Source organism: Aulostomus chinensis, chromosome 3 (assembly GCF_037954235.1).
Source record: "Aulostomus chinensis isolate RoL2024-O1b breed Wild chromosome 3, RoL_Achi_v1.0, whole genome shotgun sequence".
NCBI lineage: Eukaryota > Metazoa > Chordata > Actinopteri > Syngnathiformes > Aulostomidae > Aulostomus > Aulostomus chinensis.
The window spans coordinates 27,657,293-27,676,883 of NC_141322.1; the positions used below are offsets into that span (position 1 = coordinate 27,657,293).

General features: G+C 43.0%; 1 protein-coding gene across 4 annotated transcripts in view; it reads left to right on the forward strand.

Annotated features, from left to right (window-relative positions):
* ephb2b (eph receptor B2b) overlaps nt 1–19,591 on the forward strand; it is a 131,294-nt gene that overhangs the window by 80,130 nt on the left and 31,573 nt on the right. For all 4 annotated transcript variants that reach the window (XM_086200099.1, XM_086200101.1, XM_086200100.1 and 1 more), the window contains exons 4-5: nt 12,222–12,377; nt 14,236–14,571. In XM_086200099.1, coding sequence (XP_086056225.1) covers nt 12,222–12,377; nt 14,236–14,571 — 492 coding nt within the window. The remainder of the gene's footprint in view (nt 1–12,221; nt 12,378–14,235; nt 14,572–19,591) is intronic.

Genomic DNA, 19,591 nt, shown 5'->3' on the forward strand with positions numbered 1-19,591 from the left:
GCTGAAAGATACAGAAGTTTTTCAATAGATTGATCGATTTGCTTGTGGTTCAGTTCTTAAGTTAAGTGATATTTAAGAAAAATAAATTCACTCGTCACTGTGGTAACCCTTTAGTATATTTCCCATATTTCCAATCTGCACATCAATTCTTCACTCCCATAGTCCTGTCACTGCGTAACTCAGTACCTGTGCGCTGCCAGTGGGTTTTTTTTTCACCTGTCATCACTACAAGTCATTGACATTCCATGGCCTGTGGTCGCCACATCGCTGCTAGCCTCTTCCTGTGTGTGTGCAGCTTGAGGAAAAGGGCGTGTGCGTGAATGCTTCCAAACATGTGGGTACTTCTTGGATGCATGCATGAGTGCAAAGTACGGGTTACAGCTGTTGTTTTTCTTTTTCTTGTAGATCGGATGGATAATATAATTCACTCAGGGTCCCCGCTGCCTCATTAAACGCTTGCGGTCAAAAGAATTGATATAATCTTGAATAGATACACTCCTGGGAGAGATAGCTGGAGATATACAACCCACCCTGGAAGAACCTGATACTCTCAGTCCAGCTCAGGGTAATATTTATTTTCTGTGCTTTGTTTGAGGTGTGTATGTGATTTTGTGTGTTTGTATTGGAGGGTTACACAGGGACAGTGACAGAATTCAGCACCAGCTGCTCCTTGCAATGTAACCCCCCCCCAGCCCCCCCATCTTTCCCTTTCACACCCCCCTCATCCCTACTGACTGGACAACACGGAGACCCTTTATGCCACCTGTCCATCAGCTAGACTGCACCTTAGGGAGTCTCTGTCACTGAGCTCCGAGCTGCCGTTTGCCTTTGTTTGGACTCTGTAAAAGCTCCCCCCCTTCCTCCTCCCTCCCCCTCTCCCTCACTCTCTGTGCTGTCCTTTACAAACACAGACACACAGAAAGACACACATACAGACTAGTGATTGCCTCTGTCAGCTATTTCCTAAATCGGCCTCCAGGCACAAAGGACCTCACCATCAAAACCACCACAACCATCACCACTGCCGCTCCTATTCCTCGCCCTCCATGCATCTCACCTGTATTCACTAAGATTCACGGGCAGAAAAGGCTGTTGAAGCAGACAGGGGTGATTAAAGTCAGCACAAAGCTGGTGATATTTTATGAATTCTGGTTTATCAGTTCTGGTTGGTATGCATCCTGGATTGTATGTTATCTCTTCCAAATTATATAAATAAACCAACCTTTTTTCATTGGGTCATTGAGGTCATTGATCCTCGATTCATCTTCTTTCCTCCACCTTTTCCTCTTCTTCTTCTTCCTCTTATCATCCACCTCCATTCACCCTGTCATCTGCAGTCTTGGGCTGTGATCAGGGCTCTGAGGTCCGGGTGCAGCCTGCGGAACAGAGCAGGGAAGCTGCCTTACATGGCAATGGCTCCTGTTGCCTTAGCAACTAGCTGTCCTTGAGAAAAGGGCACATTTGGGGGTTTGAGAGGCCCAGTCAGAACTCATAAAGACCTCAGACACATCGATCTATGTGCGTAGCATTGTGTAAACATCGTCCCATACACATGTGCCTTAAAAATAAATGAATGAATCATTGACTCAGGGAGAGCTGTGGTCTGGATTATGAGTGGGGCGGAATGCATGTGAGTAACTGTCTGAGAGAGGGAAAGGGGATAGGTTTGAAGATGGTAACATGTTCACTTTCCAGAAATGCCAGCGCTGCAGCAGGTTCCCATGAAGGTGAGAGTTGGCGGAGTTAACCTACAGTCGTTTACCTCAGTAATGACAGCTCAGCATCTGTATATGATCACACCTTGTGCACTTTATTTACCCATTTTTCCGTCTCAAATTCCAAAGAGCGTATGAAAGAGAAGATGAAGGATTTTTTTCCCTGTCTCCGCAACATTAGAAAATAAAAAGTCAGACCGGGACCAGAGGACCGCTATTTTACTGAAGCTTAGATGAAATGTTTTTCTAAATGTCAGCTGATGTTACATTAAACCCAGTTGTGTCAAATCAAGCCGTTCCTCTGTAAACTGATAGAAACATTTTGAAACCTCCTGCAAATTAAAACTGGAATTCACTTCTTAATTGTCATAAAACATTACTTACCCAAATTACTTTGTAATCACCGGATGCCAAATTCATACATCTGCCCTTCCCACCCTTATGGCAGCAGCAACACATTTTAACTGAATTAACTACCCGACCATGCAATAATTTCAAATTACGTACAATTATCTGCATCAAGTGACAATTTCTCCTGCTCCGGTAATGATCTGTCATTACAAATAATGTAATACAATGTTGCTGCGATGTGGATCTTGGCGGCTGACGAGCCATCTTAAATGGAGATTAATGCTGACAAAGGGGCAAGCCTTCTGCCACACCCCTGCCATCTGCAGCCCAATGTACCGAGTGGGTCCACTTCCAATCTGATTGGACCCCTTGGTCCTCTGGAGAGCGAGCTGTCAAGTGATCTCTCTGTATGAAATGATCCTTTCCGCTTCATTCCCTTCACCCGCCCACCTTCTAGACTCGTTCATATCCTTACGCCATGTGCATATGTGTTGGCTTACATGCCTGTAATTTCACCATTCCACAGTTCGGTATCTTTTCTCCCATGCCCAAAAATAAAAGGGAAAAAAAAGGAGCGCAGGGAAAATTCCAGATGTTATTACTGTTCTGCATGCATGGATCCAGCGATGCATTTCTTTCATCCTAGTTTCCTCCTTTATTGACAGATGGTAGTTATCAGACAGCATGGAAATTCTGCGGTTAAGATAGTTTTCTCCTCGGTATTTATGACCTGTTGATCATCACAAGAGCATTGTGGTTTCGAACAGAGGTCCACGGTGCCAGAGTTTGCCACATGGGAATGACGCACTATCTCCAGGGAGGCTACATTTGCTGGAAGTACGGTGGGAAGGCTTTTTGAGTGTGCGTGTTTGACTACATGTATGCATTGTGAAACTGTTCGATAAATTAATCAACAAGAAATGGCTCAGTCAGAAACATGTAAGTCAAAAAAGAAAGCTCGATTGTCATTGCAGTAAGTTTAAATTGGCGGTCCAGCTCTGTTGTGGGACAGCATCAGCAGCAAAGACCCCCCATAGGGTACAGAACGGAGTCAGCAAGTGGGCTGGCGAGGAACAGCCCATCCGCTAATATTGCAGGGATGTGAGCAGACTTCATGGCATGGGTGAACTTACGCTGTGTTCCACTTTGTACAAGCCATTAATCATCAAAAATGTCATATATTTGCCGCTCTCCTGTTGTGAGGTTCCCCGAGGGGAACCCTTAGGGAGGGCTTCAGAGAAGGCCCCACATATCAGCACTTTAAATGGTACATTTGAATTCTTGCATTTAATAGTTCTTATCTCTTCAGTTGTGTTCCATGGTCCATATCACATTTCTTGTATGATTCATTCACTGGATTTGGTCTCACTTAAAACAACACGAGGTCAAAGATTGTGCAGTTTCCTCCTCCACAGCTGAGGAGACAAAGGTGACGAAGTCCTTCCCCCTTCCTCCTCATCACATCTGTTAACCATCTGATTAATCTAGAACAATTGTACTTTCTTAAGTCACACGACAAAGAAGAATCTGGATGAAGAAATGAAATTGTGAGAATATAATTAGCAATAAATAGATGAAAAAAAATGACTAACAAGCAGCTGAACTTCTTCAAAAATGGGTCGTACTATTCTTCCTTTATTTAAAATGGGATTAAATTATCGTATTATAATTGAGTAAAAAGATACATGTGAAGCAAAAGTGGAGAATATGGACATGAATAGAGCTCCCCGCTGGTTTTGTTTATGAGGAAGTTTAGGAGATAATAACATCAGTTAGTGGGAAATTCATTCACACCTGTAGTCACATGACTCGTTCATCCATTAAGAAGCATATTTAGCTGCCACAGGAATTCTCAACACTGGTCCACGCCACTTTATGTCCTTGTATATATCAAACCTTGCGATGGGGAGCCTTATGCGCCTCATACTGGAGCTCCCTTGGAGTGTGTGTGTGCGTGTGTGTATGTATAAATATGTATATATAATATATACAGTATATGTTTATGTATATGATTGAAATGAGCTGTGTTTGTATATATAAAAAAAAAAAACCTTCTGAAAAGTCTCCACCCTTGGAGCTCATTTCCCAGGTGTCCAAAATTTCCAGCTAATCTGCTGCTCATTTTGGCTTTTAATCTGTCTCTGAGGATCCTGGTGGAGGGGGATTGGGGAGGTGAGCTCTGTGACAGCCGCACAGGAAAATGCTGAGGGAAACAGCAGAGGGAGAGCCAGTTTTGAAACATCTCCCTGTCCTCCCATACTCCTCTCACATCGTTATACATTCACACAATTTAAGAAAAGAGGATTTGCAAACACTCATTTGAGGTCATGTTGTTTCTTATGCACATTTTCTATTTTTGTTTTAAACACATACCTGAGATGGAACACACAATTTGACTTTTGAATCCCTGAAAAAATATTGCAAAGGGGGGGGGGGGGGGGTGCTGGTGAATGGATAACAAGCAATGAAAACAGAGCAAAGAGAATAAATTATAATCAATAATTATAACTTCTGGACTTCGTAGAAGCTCACATTGCTGTCATATTAGTTATTAAAAACTTTCCATTTCCATGGACTATCAATATGTTTCATATCCATCTTGTTGCTTTATATTATTGCTTTATTTATTTGAGTCCAATTCAGGTTTGACTGGTGCTCTTTCAATTATAAGATAGAATAAATAAGAATTAATAAAAAGAAAATAAAGTGCTCCCAGAGTGGGATTTACAACAATGAGGAAATTGAATCACCACCTCCTCCGTATGTCAATGAATGAACAGCAAACATGCATGAATTCACATTTTCTTATGCCAGGTTTCTTCACATTTATAATAGATTTGGGTGTAAACCTGACAACTGTTGACGTACTGTAACATATGTACCCGAGTGGAAGAGTTCTGCCTTTGAGACTCGGTTGATTTACACCTTGTAGGTCACCGGTGGTCACCCTCACACACTGGCACGCTCGTGGCTAACAGTGTGAGGAGCCACGCGGAGACCCAGACCTGTTAATTGCACCAGACATGGAAACCTAGAGGGAGAAATGAATATCTCATTTGTGTGCCAGTGTGTGTGTGGGGTGAAGCGAATGCCAGTTGTCTAATAGCTTTCACACAAGCCTGATTGAATTAGACAGTAAGGAGGCCTGTGTTCCTAATTGAATTGCAGAGAGCCTGTGTTGAAAACAGCGCTAGCTCATGTTCCCCGTGGAAGTGCCGAGGCAGAACCCTGACAAACTTGCTCGTCCTCTTTCCCAGGACATAAACTTGGGCCTGCTCTCTGGTTAATGTGTGGCCTTGAGTTTCGTTTCAGAAGGTGACTCTTTATTCAGATGTGACCACTTCAAAGGATAATGCGCTGCAGTTGTGGCTGAAGGTAATGAGAAAGCTTCTGCAAAAGCTAACAGGTTGTTTTAATCAAATGTTCCCTCTGAGGAGGACGAGTGGTCTTTCTTGTAAAAGAAACTATTTATGATAGCGTCTGATCTTCCCCCGCAATGATTCATATAAATACCCGAGTTTTACACAGAGCACCACAGCAAGCAGAGGCCCAGACTTGTGCATCAGTCACTGTAGCTGTTGTCCATTGTAACCTCTTTGGTTACAATGGAACACAGAGAGATACTCAGCATCCGCTCATACACACAATCCCTCTGACGCTGGCCATTTTCACTGCTTTCAGCACTTTTTCCTGCTGTGTTCACAAAACCTAGCTCCTCTGATTCCCCCCCCCCCCCACCACCACCACCACCCATCCAACCCCCACCCCCCAGCCTTTTCTGTTTCACACCCTGAACACCCAACACACACACACACACACACACACACACACACACACACACACATACACTTTGCTGCTTTTTGTCTCCATTGTCTCTTCGTTAATGGTGAGTTTATTAAATAGAGCAGGTTGGAGGAGGGGTTAACATTAGGAGGAAGGGCTCGAAGGGTTTGTTGTTGTTGTTGCTGACTACAAAGACTGTTACACCCTTTTTGCCACAGCACACTGGCACACATACATGCAGGTTCATTAGGCCCAAGACAGCCCGCTAATAAGGTTGTTCTACTTCACATTGTGAGGAGATGAGGGGCTGCCCTTCTGTTTTTGCTTGCTTATTTTTCTGATTTGCCGTGTTTAAATCCAAATTTCTTTCACTGCACTGTATAGAAGTGAAAGGTGTCAAAAAAGCACTGGTGTGTACCCTCTTTAGGTCATATTCTGTCTTTGGTAGCTGCAGTAAACGCATCATGGAGGACATAGATGGCATGTTGCTGTTTTTTCTTTTCTTTTGTATTTTTTTTTTTTTTTTTTTAGATCCAGACTGTTTTTTTTTCAAACTCAACATCAGCTGAACGATGGTGGCATGTTGCTGTTTGAACGCGGACGGATTGGATTCCGGCTGAGATGGCATAAAGTCACAGAAGTTACTGGCGAAGGCAACAAGCTTCCATTGACTCCGTGTACATGTTTTGAATAGGTGAGCTCGAGGTATGCTGGTCCGAGATAGGAAACGTTGGAATGGGCAGCAAAATTGCAGCTTTCGGGGCTTTGGGTTCCCATCAATGCCGATTAGAGCCGGAGTCGATAAACACCCGCGTGTACTTCAAGGTCATTTGACAAGGGACTGAATGTTGATTGAACCCATTCCCATTACAGAAAAAATAAACCTGTGTTAGTGTGTGTTTTGGCCAGTGGGAAAAGGACTTAAGAGTGTGTAGATGAGAGATGCTGGCTGAAAGACTGCGTGGGTTGTTGTCGCTTTTTTCCTCAGCAGGTGCGGCGTTAGGCTGGATCACCTGGTGTCAGCCAGCTGATTGTCTGGCTGTGATTTCTCAGCACAGAGAACAGGCCAGGACACCATGATGGAAACGTCAAATGGCCAGTCTTTGTTTGGCCTCTCTCTCCCTCATCAGTCCGATGGATGTAAGAAGTGTTTCCAGCGTGGCCGGTCACATCGGCACTGCTGCAGAAAACACTCCCTGCTCTCAGGCTTTCCGTGTGTGTGTGTGTGTGTGTGTGTGTGTGTGTGTGTATGTGGTGTGTGTGTATGTATCACAGTCTTTTCTCTTTCACATGCGCGTGCTTTGTTGGATTCAGATTATTTTAGCTGCAGGTCTAGCCTTCCACATGATGTGATATTCAGGAAACCTTTGAAACAACCAGAAAATTACCTGCTATAAAGTCTGACTAGCACCCTGGCTCATCAGCTCCCCTCTCACAGCTCTCAGTACTATTTTTATGTACTAGCAAATACCCTTAATTAAAGCCTTCATGTCAACACGTGTTATTAAAAGTCATAAATATGGGCCGCGTGTCTGTGGGGAGGAGTTTTATCTAGATTAAGTTTTAAGATTGAAATAAATCATCAAGCATAATGGGATACAAAACTATCTCACCCAATGGCAAGTTTTCACTTGTGTTTTAAAATAAGACTTTAAAGTGAATATACCTGAGTTGTGTCTGGAGCCAATTTGAGGCGACCCGGACCTCCTGACACAGCTACCTCTAAATTGAATTAGAAATGTTTATAAATTTCTTGGAGACTTTTGTTCTTGACTTGTTGCCACATTTCATTATTTTTTGTCCCACTTCCAGGATCCACTTTCACAGTGCGGCAGAGATCTGACAGCCAAACAAGACACGTTTGTACGATGATAAAAATGATATTAATAACTGTTTTTTTTGTTGTTGTTGTTGTTTTCTTTTTTTTTAGTATAGGAAGCAAGAACAACAGATGATCTGTTGTCAATGAATATTCTTGCTGTAATTAACTCTTTTTGCCAGAAGCATTTTTGAAGTAAGAGGAAACATCCAACAAAACAGCCTTTAGCTCTGGCATGTTGAGCACGACTGCCAGGATGGTGATCAAACAGCTCAACAGCAGCAATCTGGGCAGGCAGGGAGGTAGGGAATTAAAGCTCTGATCTGTTTTTTAATCACTACTCTTCACTTCTTTGCTTCTCTACATCTGACACCAGACAACAGACAACTCTTCAAATCTATCATCTGTGTTTATAAAATGGAAATTCCCCAAATGCACCCCCCCCCCCCCCACACACACACACACACACTGAGTGTGGCAAAGTTGGGAGGCGTACCAAGACATAAAAGTCCTCTTCAACTGGATATGATGGTCTCCATAAACTTTTGTCACAGATTTTTTTTCCCCCTTCGATAGATTGACCTCTCACAGACGCCAGCTGCCAAAATCTTCCCGGTAACTGGTAAATACCTGGATGTTAATTGTTTTACTTCCCCGTGATGAACTGACATGGCAGTGTCCATCTATTATATGGTTCTTCACGCTGCCCAACACAAACCACTGAGCTTTTTTAATCTCTAAGAAAAAAAAAAATGTTAAGAAAACAACTTGGATTATACACTGCTTAAAATACTGAGTGTGTGTTTGTGTGTGTGTGCACGTGCGTGAGCGTGTGTGTGTGTGTGTGTGTGTGTGTGCGTGTTGGTTAAAAGTGGCCTGTAACATTTAAGCAATTGTATCGAATAAAGCGATGGACGATTCAGTCAGAGACAGTGTGTATGACCCAGCGTTAGACACCATCATGACCGATGGTGTATTATTATATGGAACTTGGGAGCTCTCAGATTTCCAGTTGTGGTTCATTATGGCTGCAAAGGTTTGTTTAAGGCCAACGAAACATTATAGTCTAAATTTAGACAATCAAACAATAATGTGCCATGATTCATATTATAAGGGATTTTGATCATTTTGTGCTACCTTAGAGATTTTGCTTTAATGGCAAAAGTCCATAAAGGTTGTTGTTTGTTTTTTTTTTATGGCAGATTCATCTTTAATTTGTACTGTGTTCAGTTTTCATTTACATCTACATATTTATAAGCAATAACAAATACACTCTGTTAATTCTGGGCTTGTTTTTTTCAGTCAGTAACCTCAGTTTAGGGCTTAAGGGAAAATTTTGTTTTAACTTTCATCAAGACGTAATGGGAATTACTCAAAGTAATGAATAATAATAAAATTGAGGCGGTTGGAAAGATCTGACCTAAAACACTCTGAATTCACTCGATAAAAAAACAGTCCATGAAGTGATGTTTGTGGATGTTTTGTGCTCATTATTCCAACAACTAACCAAGAATATTTAAATGAAACCACTGTGGAAGCAAGGTTGGAGCCTAGTAAAGGGTAATCAATTATATATTTTCCCCATGCAGACTTTAAAGTCATTGTTCTTATTGCTATGCGCGATCTGCATACTGTTGCCGCACGTACATTCACTGTGGTCAAAGTGACAGGCAGAGTTTCTCGGCCAAACATGGGCATTTCCCACCTCTCCCTTCTCGTCTCTTTGTTTCTATCCCTTCTCCCGTACCCCACCCCCACCCCCACCCCACCCCGCGTCACTACTTCTTTATGCTGTTTCCTTTAGAGTTCTTCCTCTGAGTGCCGCACTTCCATAGACCGTACTGTGCCGCCAAGGTTTGATCCCAATTCCCCACATAGCTGTTGCCCGGGCCTCATTCACAGACTCCGTTGACTGGCAGTGTGAATGTCCAGGCCTCACGTTTCACTCTGTACCCAAAACCTTTTCCTCCTCCATCAATCACAGAAGAAGAAAAAACATGTCAAGGCTAATACATACGCATGAGATCTTTAAGATTTCTTCAGTGCATGTGAAATAACTCCTTCGACTGAAGGTAGCGGCGACAAAACATCGTAAACATACCGCTGCTAACTGCTGTGAGTGCAGTGAAACCAAATATTGTTTCCTGCTTGTATCAATGACGACAGTCTCTCCCTTTTTGTAAACCCGTTTTATGTACTATCAATCTCGCGAAATCAGCTTTTAGTCAAGCCATATTAATGAAGCTTCCGTTACTGTGCCCACTGGTAGTACACTTCTGTCAATCATCATGAGCCAGCAGCACTCTGTCATTTGATATGTGGCACACAACTCGTCCAGTATAATTTGTTAAACTTACACGCATCATAAAAATCAACTAGACATAATTCAAAATGTCAATTTGGCTGATACGTCCCTTATTTTTCCACAACTTGAATAACAGATACTTTCTCCTATGAATGTCTAACACAACTGCCTGTCACTCGCTGTTGTACTGCATGTTATATGTGTGTGTGTGTGTGTGTGTGTGTGTGTGTGTGTGTGTATCCGTCACAATTTCAAGGATCGATATCTGGTGGCCAGATTTAAAGGGGTGACGGCTTTAGTTGATGGGCTTTGAGGTAAAAAAGGGAAGCGGAGTATTAGACTCTACCTTGCAAGGTCTCGGAGTACAATGATGTGTCTGTCTAATGTAAACTTTGGGATTAGATCCAGACTCATTTTTCTTCGACCTCCTTCAAATGGGGAAGGCAGCAGCAGATTTCCATATTTTCCATATTCCATATTTTCCATAATCCAGATGCCACAGCTGAACAGTAATTTCCAGTACAGCCCCAAACTGAAATGATTATTATAATTATTAGAATTATATATAGATTATAGTTATATTTGTATTACATCCCAGCAGAGAAAGATGGATGCTTGGAATGTTTTCAGGAATATACGTTTTTAACAAAAATGTTCCCACAATTAGTGAGACAAATTGCTTTCAATATTGCAACAACATTCATGTCAAAATAAGTGTAAATATTCCACAGTATCAACTGTTGTTATCTTTAAAAATATAGAATTATGTAATGAAAAATGTCGTGAATTGAAGGATAAAAACGCTTTCTTTTGTTTGCGTTTCTTCAGTGTCAACAATCGTTATGCCTTTTATAAAGCGAAACCGCTGCAGTGACGGGCCCGGGGGGGGGTTTTCAGATGTGCCGTATATCCCATCTGGATTTTCTATGTACTGTTTTCATTGTTGTCGGTGGGACAGGTGCGAAGATTATGAGAAGTAATACGATTGATAGCTTGGCCCAAGATTAAGGCCCTTCGTATGGCGCAGATGTGCTTGAAGATTTAAACAGAATGTAACGTAAGGGGGGGGGGGGGGTAAAGTGATTTCTCCGACAGCAAAGGTAGTTTATCACCATGACTGATGCTTATGGCAACAGATTCACCCCATATAAACCAGTGACTCACCCACACACACATATATACACACACAGATTTGGATGTCAGTGTGTGCTCATCATCAAATCTATCGTAAATGCAACTTTCTTCCCAGTTTACCATCGAGGGACCCTCATAAGGGCTCTTACCAGAAAGCAGGCCACTTCAGAGATATCTTAGGCAACTGGAGCATGTTGAATTATTCAAAGCAAACTTACAACACGTTTCCCTGTCGCCATATCTGCTGAGAATTGCCTCTCGTGCAAGGCGTGTACTATATTTGTTGGGTTGCACTGATTTATATTTGTCTTTCCAATTGTATGGACTCTTGTCACTCATGTGTGTCTGACACAGCAGCAGAGTTCGTCACTGGAGGTAGAAGGAAGACTCTTTACCTTTGCTTTTCTTTCTTAACAGTTTCATGTATGGATGTCTGTTCGATTTAACTTCCTGTCTGTTTTAGTCAGAAAGTGCAATTTATTCGTTGTTTGACAGAAATTGTAGTTTTTGTTGACACAGTTAAATGTAGGGTGTTGCAAAAAAAATAAAAAATTAACAAAAAATGCCTTTGTTTCTACAGACAGAAGATTAGAGCCTGTATCGCCCCTGAATACTCTTGGAAGTGCATTCCTTCTCGCTGTGATGTCAGATGTGTTTGCAAAGCTCCTCCCTCTGTTTATTTACAGTGCTGTATTTACCCTCAGATTCGGGGGAAAAAAATGTAATTTTTGTTATGGAGTTTGCACAGACTGTGCATAGTGTGCTAGCTGAAACAAGCTTACAGGCTACGAGTGAGCTGAATACCATTCTTCTGCTGTCTCTGCAGCTATCTTTGAAGTGTTCCACATGGATATTCCACATGTCGAAGTGTTGTGTTGAAAAAAACAGACAAAATCTGCCTCTCCCGGGGCATACTTCAGTTATTATATGAAATTAAAGACACCAGACATCCGTGTGATGGTACTCGGCGTAATGCTGTTCTGCTCAGGCCCTGTATCTTCTGCACAATGTGACACATTTTTCGTAAAAAGAAGCTCAACATTGTCTGTGCTGTTTTAGTGACTGTTTTTCTGTCCTGTTTTATAACTCACACTTGGCCTCCTCTGTCTTCCAGCTTGCCCGTCAGGCTTTTTCAAGCCAACTCAAGGAGATGAGCCTTGCATGCAGTGTCCCATCAACAGCCGCACTACCAGTGAAGGCGCCATTAACTGTGTCTGCCGCAATGGATACTATCGCACCGACTCCGATCCGCTCCAGATGCCATGCACAAGTACGTATAGAACCTTATTTAAACTTGAAGTTCCACTCAATGGCGAACGCATTGTAGGTACACGGGCATGAATATGTACTCACAAAGTCTTTAGTGTCATAGATGAACTCAGGGGTTCAAAGGACAGTGGTAGGCTGTGTAACTCTAAACAGAGAAACCCTGTCAGAGCTGTTTCTCACACCAATGTGACGGTGACATCCCCATAGTGTGGCTGTCCACAGAGCTGACCCGACACACAAAGCTCGGCCGCCTGTCCTCAACATCACACAGCTCGTACTCCAAGCCAGACCAGAGGTTGCTGGGCCAGGACGCGTAGCTTTGTGGAAGGGCAGGCATGGAGAATGAACCCAGGCGAGACTCTCTCTTGTCATGCCAATGAAGCTGTTTGAATTTGAATTTGAATTTGAGGCTGACATCGAGGTTGAGAGAGAGAGAGAGAGAGAGAAAGAGAGGGAAAGCGAGGGAGAGTGAGAAGGAAAGATATACCGAAGCAACAGTGGCCGAGGGAGGGGGTAAAATGTGAAGGAAGGAACAAGGAGAGAGGATTTGAGAGGGTTTGTGTGTGAGAGAGAGAAAGACAGAGAATCAGTGCATAGAGTCTGGTCTATCTAAAACAAAACGTGGTTGACTAAAAAAAAAAGGTCCTTTCAACATTTTGGTGGTGTTTTTTCCTCAGGCCCTCTCAGCCTGTTGAAAGGGAGAGAGGAGGGAAAAGATGTGATGGTCTCCAACAAAGGAGATTTGCATAAGCCTGGCTCTGGGAGTTGAGCAGCTGTTGTGAATGAGAAAGCAGCAGCGTCACGTCACCCGTATTAAGCGCAGCAGGACCCGGCCTGATTAAAGCAGGGGAATGGGCCCATCAGAGCGACCTGCCAGCTAATGGGGGGGATATTTGTCCTCCTCTCAAGGAAGGAGATGCCAAGGAGGAGTTATGTTTCCATGTATGAGAGACACAAAGAAGGGCACTCCAATGGGCTTCCTTCCAGTGCCGGAGATCTGTTAATTGCTGCCAATTAAAAGGAGATTAAATAAGTAGTGATCGATTCAGATTTCGATGTTGTGGGATGAGTGGAATTGTTTATCTCATTAGTCCTAGAGGGTACATCTTCCATAATTAGGTGCACATGGCTGTAAAAGATAAACACTTCTTATTGTTTATTTGTTTGGCATGTCACTCAACATGTAGCAACATGTGGAAAGTTTCCACCATGTAGAAGAAGGTCTCGGCAAGAGAAACAATAGGGTTTCCCCCGCTGCAGTAACTCTATATGACACTCCATGAGAAAGCTGTCAAGACTTGACACAAGGAAAACCCAGGACAAAGAGGGCACCGGCATGGAAAATCAAATATTGTAAGTGGGCATCCCGAGGGAAGAGGCACTGCCAGCTTGGAAGACTGTCAGCTCCGACTTTAAAAAGACTATCTCAGTTGTGATCTTCTCACCTCCTGTGTAGAGCTTATTGAAGCAGAGTTGGTAATTATGCCCTCCAACACCATCAAGGACACAACACAGCTTCCATTACAACATGAGAGCATTCCTATGGAATGTTTTTGATACAATGTCATTCAAGTTGTGGCTTGCATGAGGAAAGTTTTATCATATCTCCCTCACATAGTTTCTATACGAAGCGTTGAAGAGTTTAAATGCAGTTTTGCATCGTTACTGACGCAGAAAAGGTTTTCAGGCCTTTTAGACATGCTGTTTCCATAAATGTGGGCGGAATGTAACTTGACAGTCTCATCTGAATAAACACAATTCAATTTTGGTGGATTTTGAAGCCAAGGTTTTTAATCCTGAGTTTGGACCAGAAGACACAACAATAAGGCCTTAACTTTCGAATCTCTTGTGTTTTTCAGCGGTCCCTTCGGCTCCACAGACAGTTATCTCCAGTGTGAATGAAACCTCTGTAATGCTAGAATGGATGTCTCCTCGGGACTCAGGGGGCCGCGAGGACGTCGTCTTCAACATCATCTGTAAGAGCTGCGGTGGAGGCCGGGGAGGCTGCACCCGCTGTGGGGACAATGTTCAGTTTCTACCTCGTCAGCTGGGACTAACAGAACCTCGGGTCTACATTAGTGACCTGTTGGCCCACACGCAGTACACGTTTGAGGTACAAGCTGTCAACGGGGTGTCAGATCAGAGCCCCTACTCCCCTCAGTACGCCTCAGTCAACATTACCACTAACCAGGCCGGTAAGTAGGTCCATCTGTCTTTCTCTACACTTTCTATTCCCATGTGGCTCTCCTCTCGTCTCCTCTCTCTCCCTCTGTGCTGCTCCATTGGCGCTGATGTCCTGTACCTCTCCGTCACTCACTCCTCTACACACACAGAATGCATACACCTCCATGTCGTCAGTTTATTTCCTCCAGTGTATTGTGATGTATGCAGATTAAGGGCTCTAAAATGGGAAGGAGAGTGCTGTTGATGATGTGACAGGAAGAATGTGATGGCCTGCTGGTCTTTACGGTGTGACCTCATCACTGGGGTGGTAAGACTGCTGGACCGTGAGCCAACTAGCTGCTGAGTCTCATCTTCATCAGTAATTACACCTCTGAAGTCATCAACCCCCATAGCTGTGGTGTTCCGTAAAAAGCAGCACAGCACAGCTCACAGTATATATACACACTGTCTTTGTACTGGTAAACTAAGATGATATATTGACGGATAAAAGGGGTGAAGATCATGCAGTGTAGAGAGTGAAGCTAATGAGGAGTGCCTTCATTTCTTTAAATGACCAACTGGTTGTTTCTCAGGAGTTGCACAAAGACAGACTTCGACAGAAAATATCAAAAAGAACCGGTACTTCTCACGTGATTTATGACCTGATTTAGACCGGGGTGCCCCGACCAAGAATTTACAGAGTCGAATTTGATTAGTCATGTAAACAAATAAAATGAATAAAAATGGAAATGTAAAACTCAAAGCTGAAATTGGGTGTGGAATGCCTACGAGTTGGCCATGCATGAGTCCGTGGGCGTCACCGTCTGATGTCAAGACACGGGTGCCGCCATGTTTGTTTACGTCCTGAGCCTTGTCACACTGATGGCAAAGCCATCACAGCATCAGCAGCTGAATTCTTCTCAGATTGTTTTTTTTTTTTGGCCTCCCGTTAAACTCTCAAAATTTCCTTGGTCACATAGTCCTCCAGCCCCCATGCTCCTTCCTCTGTGCCATCTCCCTTCTCCTGGGCCATCCTTACTGAATCTATGCTCACTGAAGCTAAAGCTAAGCTAACCGGGGTGCACGTTGTCTCTCTCTGACGGAATCTTTACTTTTGACACAAGTGTAATGTTTCACCGATGAGATGGAAAAGTAATGAGGTGTAGTAGTGGAACAATATGGAGAAGCAACGGAAGACTTAGAGCCACATTCTGCTGGACATCACCTCTGCTACACTCTACAAGCAGACTAGGCCACTCGTGTCCCTCAGCCCTGCCCTCAACCGTACCAGCAGCACACACAGACCAGCTTAACGTGCATTCCTGCTACCATTTCAAGCCTGCAAAGCTTCGACTGATGGGCAGTCAAATCAGGCTCTTAAGAACAAATTTTAGAATCTTTGACTATTGGGGTCACTCCACATTTAGATCCAAGTTTCTGGTCTAAATCTAGTTTCAAGTCAATCAAGGTCATTTGCTTAATTACAGTCCCATTTAGATTAACAGACAGTCTCGTCTAAACATGGTCACCCCCGAGTTGCAAAAAGTCAAGATGGCAACAACCAAAATGCAATAAACCACAAACCAATGTCTTTTTTTATGTCCACTTGTTATATGCAGTCGATAATGCTTCAGTGATTACTAATAGGATCCCAGTGTGTTCTGAGATCAAATCATGCTAACTGTAATCTTTAGGATCTTCAAGAAATATCCCTCCAGATTTTTTCCAATCCCTCCTCAGCTTCCTCTTGAGCTTTGCATGTTTTATCCAATGTTGATGGTGGTTGAAGTCAGCCGCTGTAATTATTTCACAGAAGCTGCAGCATTGATTTGCTCTTTATTGTCCCTATGAAATGCATCATTTAGCGTGCCAAGCTTTGCTCCCCCGCACTGATGAGTCGGGGGATACAAGCTGAGCTTTAGCTTTGCATTGGCTTTGCATCCCATTGGCAACATACTGTATGTAAGAGCCTGTGATCCATCTCCCTGCACTGAGGGCAGCCTTCCATGACGGAGCTACCTAAAGCACTCTGTTACTGTGCTTTTATTACACTGGACATATTGGTTCTGTTTAACTGCACACTCTTTCTTTAATTACTTTCCCCTGGAATTACTAAATGTTCCACTTAAACTGACCCATTGTAGCAAACTTCAGTGTTTACCTAAATCTGTTTGTGTAAAAGCTCCATAAAGTACGGCTGAAACGCACTAAAATGGAGGCCTTTATTCAAACAGCAACCTCCTTTTATTGTCTGTTTTGATTTAAGTCACTGGTGTGGTGGGTTAATGAGGGCCTGTGAGTGCAGTTAAGCGTTGTAATGAGGCCCCTGCCCCACTCTTTCTCTCTGGACCACAATAAGTCTGCCACCCCAACCCTCTGCTTCTCTGCTTCCCCTGCCGAGGGGTCCTGGCGGAAATTGGGGGGCTCTGCGCCCTCTCCACTGAAGTGCCCGTCACTTCGGATTAGGCAGCAAGAGCTCCCGTCACAGGGAGCTGTGAAAAGAACTCAACTCTTGCTTGCTCCCACTCCACCCTCCCACCTTCCCAGATTACCCTGCAAAACCAGGCTCACTCCTGGGACACGGGATTGCAGTTTTGTGGTGCTATGCTACAGGGCTGGGGTCACAAGGACCAGGAGCCTATAATTGCATCTGGTTTGTGAGGCTTGGAGGTTACATAAACATCATGTCACCCCTAATTACCTCAGGCAGTTGTGTGCCTTGCTCTTATGCTCAGAATGGGAGCATAAGATGGAGAAAATAAAAAAATTTAAAAAAACAGGCTATGAAATTTTCTGTGTCTTAATCTTTCAATATTTAATCTGCGTTGGGCCAGAGGCTTGAATGTTCACATAAGCAACAAATAAGCAAATTGAGAGTGAGTGGCGTGAAAGTGCGTCTCATTCGTTGAGCCGATCACTGCTCAGCTAGGACTTGTGAGAGTGAAGGGATGAGGAATGTTGTGAGGGCATCGCTTTCTTTACTCTCTATACCCAATCAAGCAGCCACCACTCTCCGTTACCCACAGGGCTTATCCTCCCACTCTGTAGGTGGTTGGCAACAATTCCTCTGTGATAAAGGATGTGATTGCCTTGAAAAGTGCAGTCCTTAATTACACAGTGTAATGTCACACAAACAGAGATGCTAAGCTGAATGGCATTTCAGCCTGTTTTATAAGCATATGACTAATTTTCCTGAATTTATATTGTAGAATTAGCAGAGGCCCTAAAATGCACCCTCAAGCCTCTTTGTGATGATGAGTCACAAGAAAGTTATCCACTGTCTTTGCTCAGTCTGCACTTTGTATGACGTTCAGCTTTTTCTCTCCCCCAACCTCTTTTACCTGAATTGACCTACATTAATTTTTACATGAAGGTAAATTGATAGTTCATCCAAAAAGTGCACTCACAAGCAGATGTCTTGAGCTCACAAAGACTTTTTTTAATCGCTGAATTATACTTCTCTGTGGCACCAGAACGCAGAAAGAGACATCCGTGAATATTTAGCTTCAAGCTACTAGCGGTCCTCGAACTACAAACAACAAAACTTTCCCAAATTGTTTCTGAAGCACATCGTCCGTATAATTCCCATCTTTATCCAACCGTATGCTCAGGAACCCTCAAAAACTTTGACTTGAGCTAAAAACAAACTGTAACTCTTGGTAAAGAGAAAAAGTTCATCATGCAAAAAAAAACCAAACAAACAAAAAAACAGTGTAAGTCTCTAAAACTTTTGTTTGCCACTCGGTTTCTTTTTGCAATAATCCATGGTAAAAAAAAATCCCATTCGCCGTTGGTCAAGGGAAAGCTATTGCAATGCTAATTTAGAGCATTTCCTACAAAAATACATCATCCCTGCTGCTGCTGTTGGCGTAACTGTATTCCATCTTCTTTTTGTCTTCACATCATCTGACCAGATGGTAGAAATACTGCATTTTTTTAAAAAACAACAACAACAATGTACTCACCTATTACACAGTGATCATTAGGCTGTCAATTATGTTCAAATTGATCGTTCCAATTAGGGGGCATCTGTTATGCAGTATATAATTCACATGTGTTTGAAGCTTCTTGATGCTGCACAAAATATTTGATGAACTTACTGTATCCACCCTGTAGCTTTGATTTACAGACACGAATAAGCAAGCTGAGAATTGGACTTGGAGTTATTTGCTATCTTAGTACTGTTGCTGTAGCACCAATTTTAATTTGTAGAAGCAACAATGCCTCCTGTCTACATTCGCAAATTCTCATTCTATATTCCGAGACAAATCAGCGTCCGCACAATAGTTAAATTAGATCTCCATGGACGCTGTGTTGATGCTGTATAGCATTCCATAGTTTCTGGCTGTATGAGATTCCAGTGGACAAATTTGTTTCGGCATTTCGTGAAGTCAAGGTGATCTGCTGTTGCGATTGAGAAGCAGTGGGAATGAATTGGTTTCTTATCAGGTGAACTGGCTGATTGTGGAAGTGAACCACATTATTCACTGGGTGGTGGTGGTTGGGGGTGGGGGAGTGATCAGGTGCCGAATTTTCATACGGTTTATGGAAGATTTATGACTTAATTATTGTTGAAATTGCCATGGACTGCAGGCCACCAGAGACTTTGCTGCTCCACTGGGCCGTGGTGTGAAAGGCACTGGTGCAGAGCCAGGAGGGCGAGCCAGACATCAGCCCGTCAAGTTTTGCTGGTACACACTGACTTAAAGACGATGTCACCGGTTCAATGTATGTGTCAGTGGCAGTGACAAGGCTTTTTAGTTCATTATCGACCCTTGTCACATCTACTGTCATCCTAAGAATATTTTATAGAGTTTATATAGTGGCATGAATCCTCTCACATTGTGTGCATTGTGTTGTAAAGTGATGGATTTCATTTAAAAAAAAAAAGACAATTATTTAATGACTTGTTTTCATTTGTATTTGTTCGGCTCACGTGTTCATGAATCCATAAAATGAGCCACGAAGGAGTAGGAAGAAGACAACCTTACAAGCCAAATATAGTTATGAAAAATCCATATTTTCAGTCCAAACAACAATAAACCACAAACA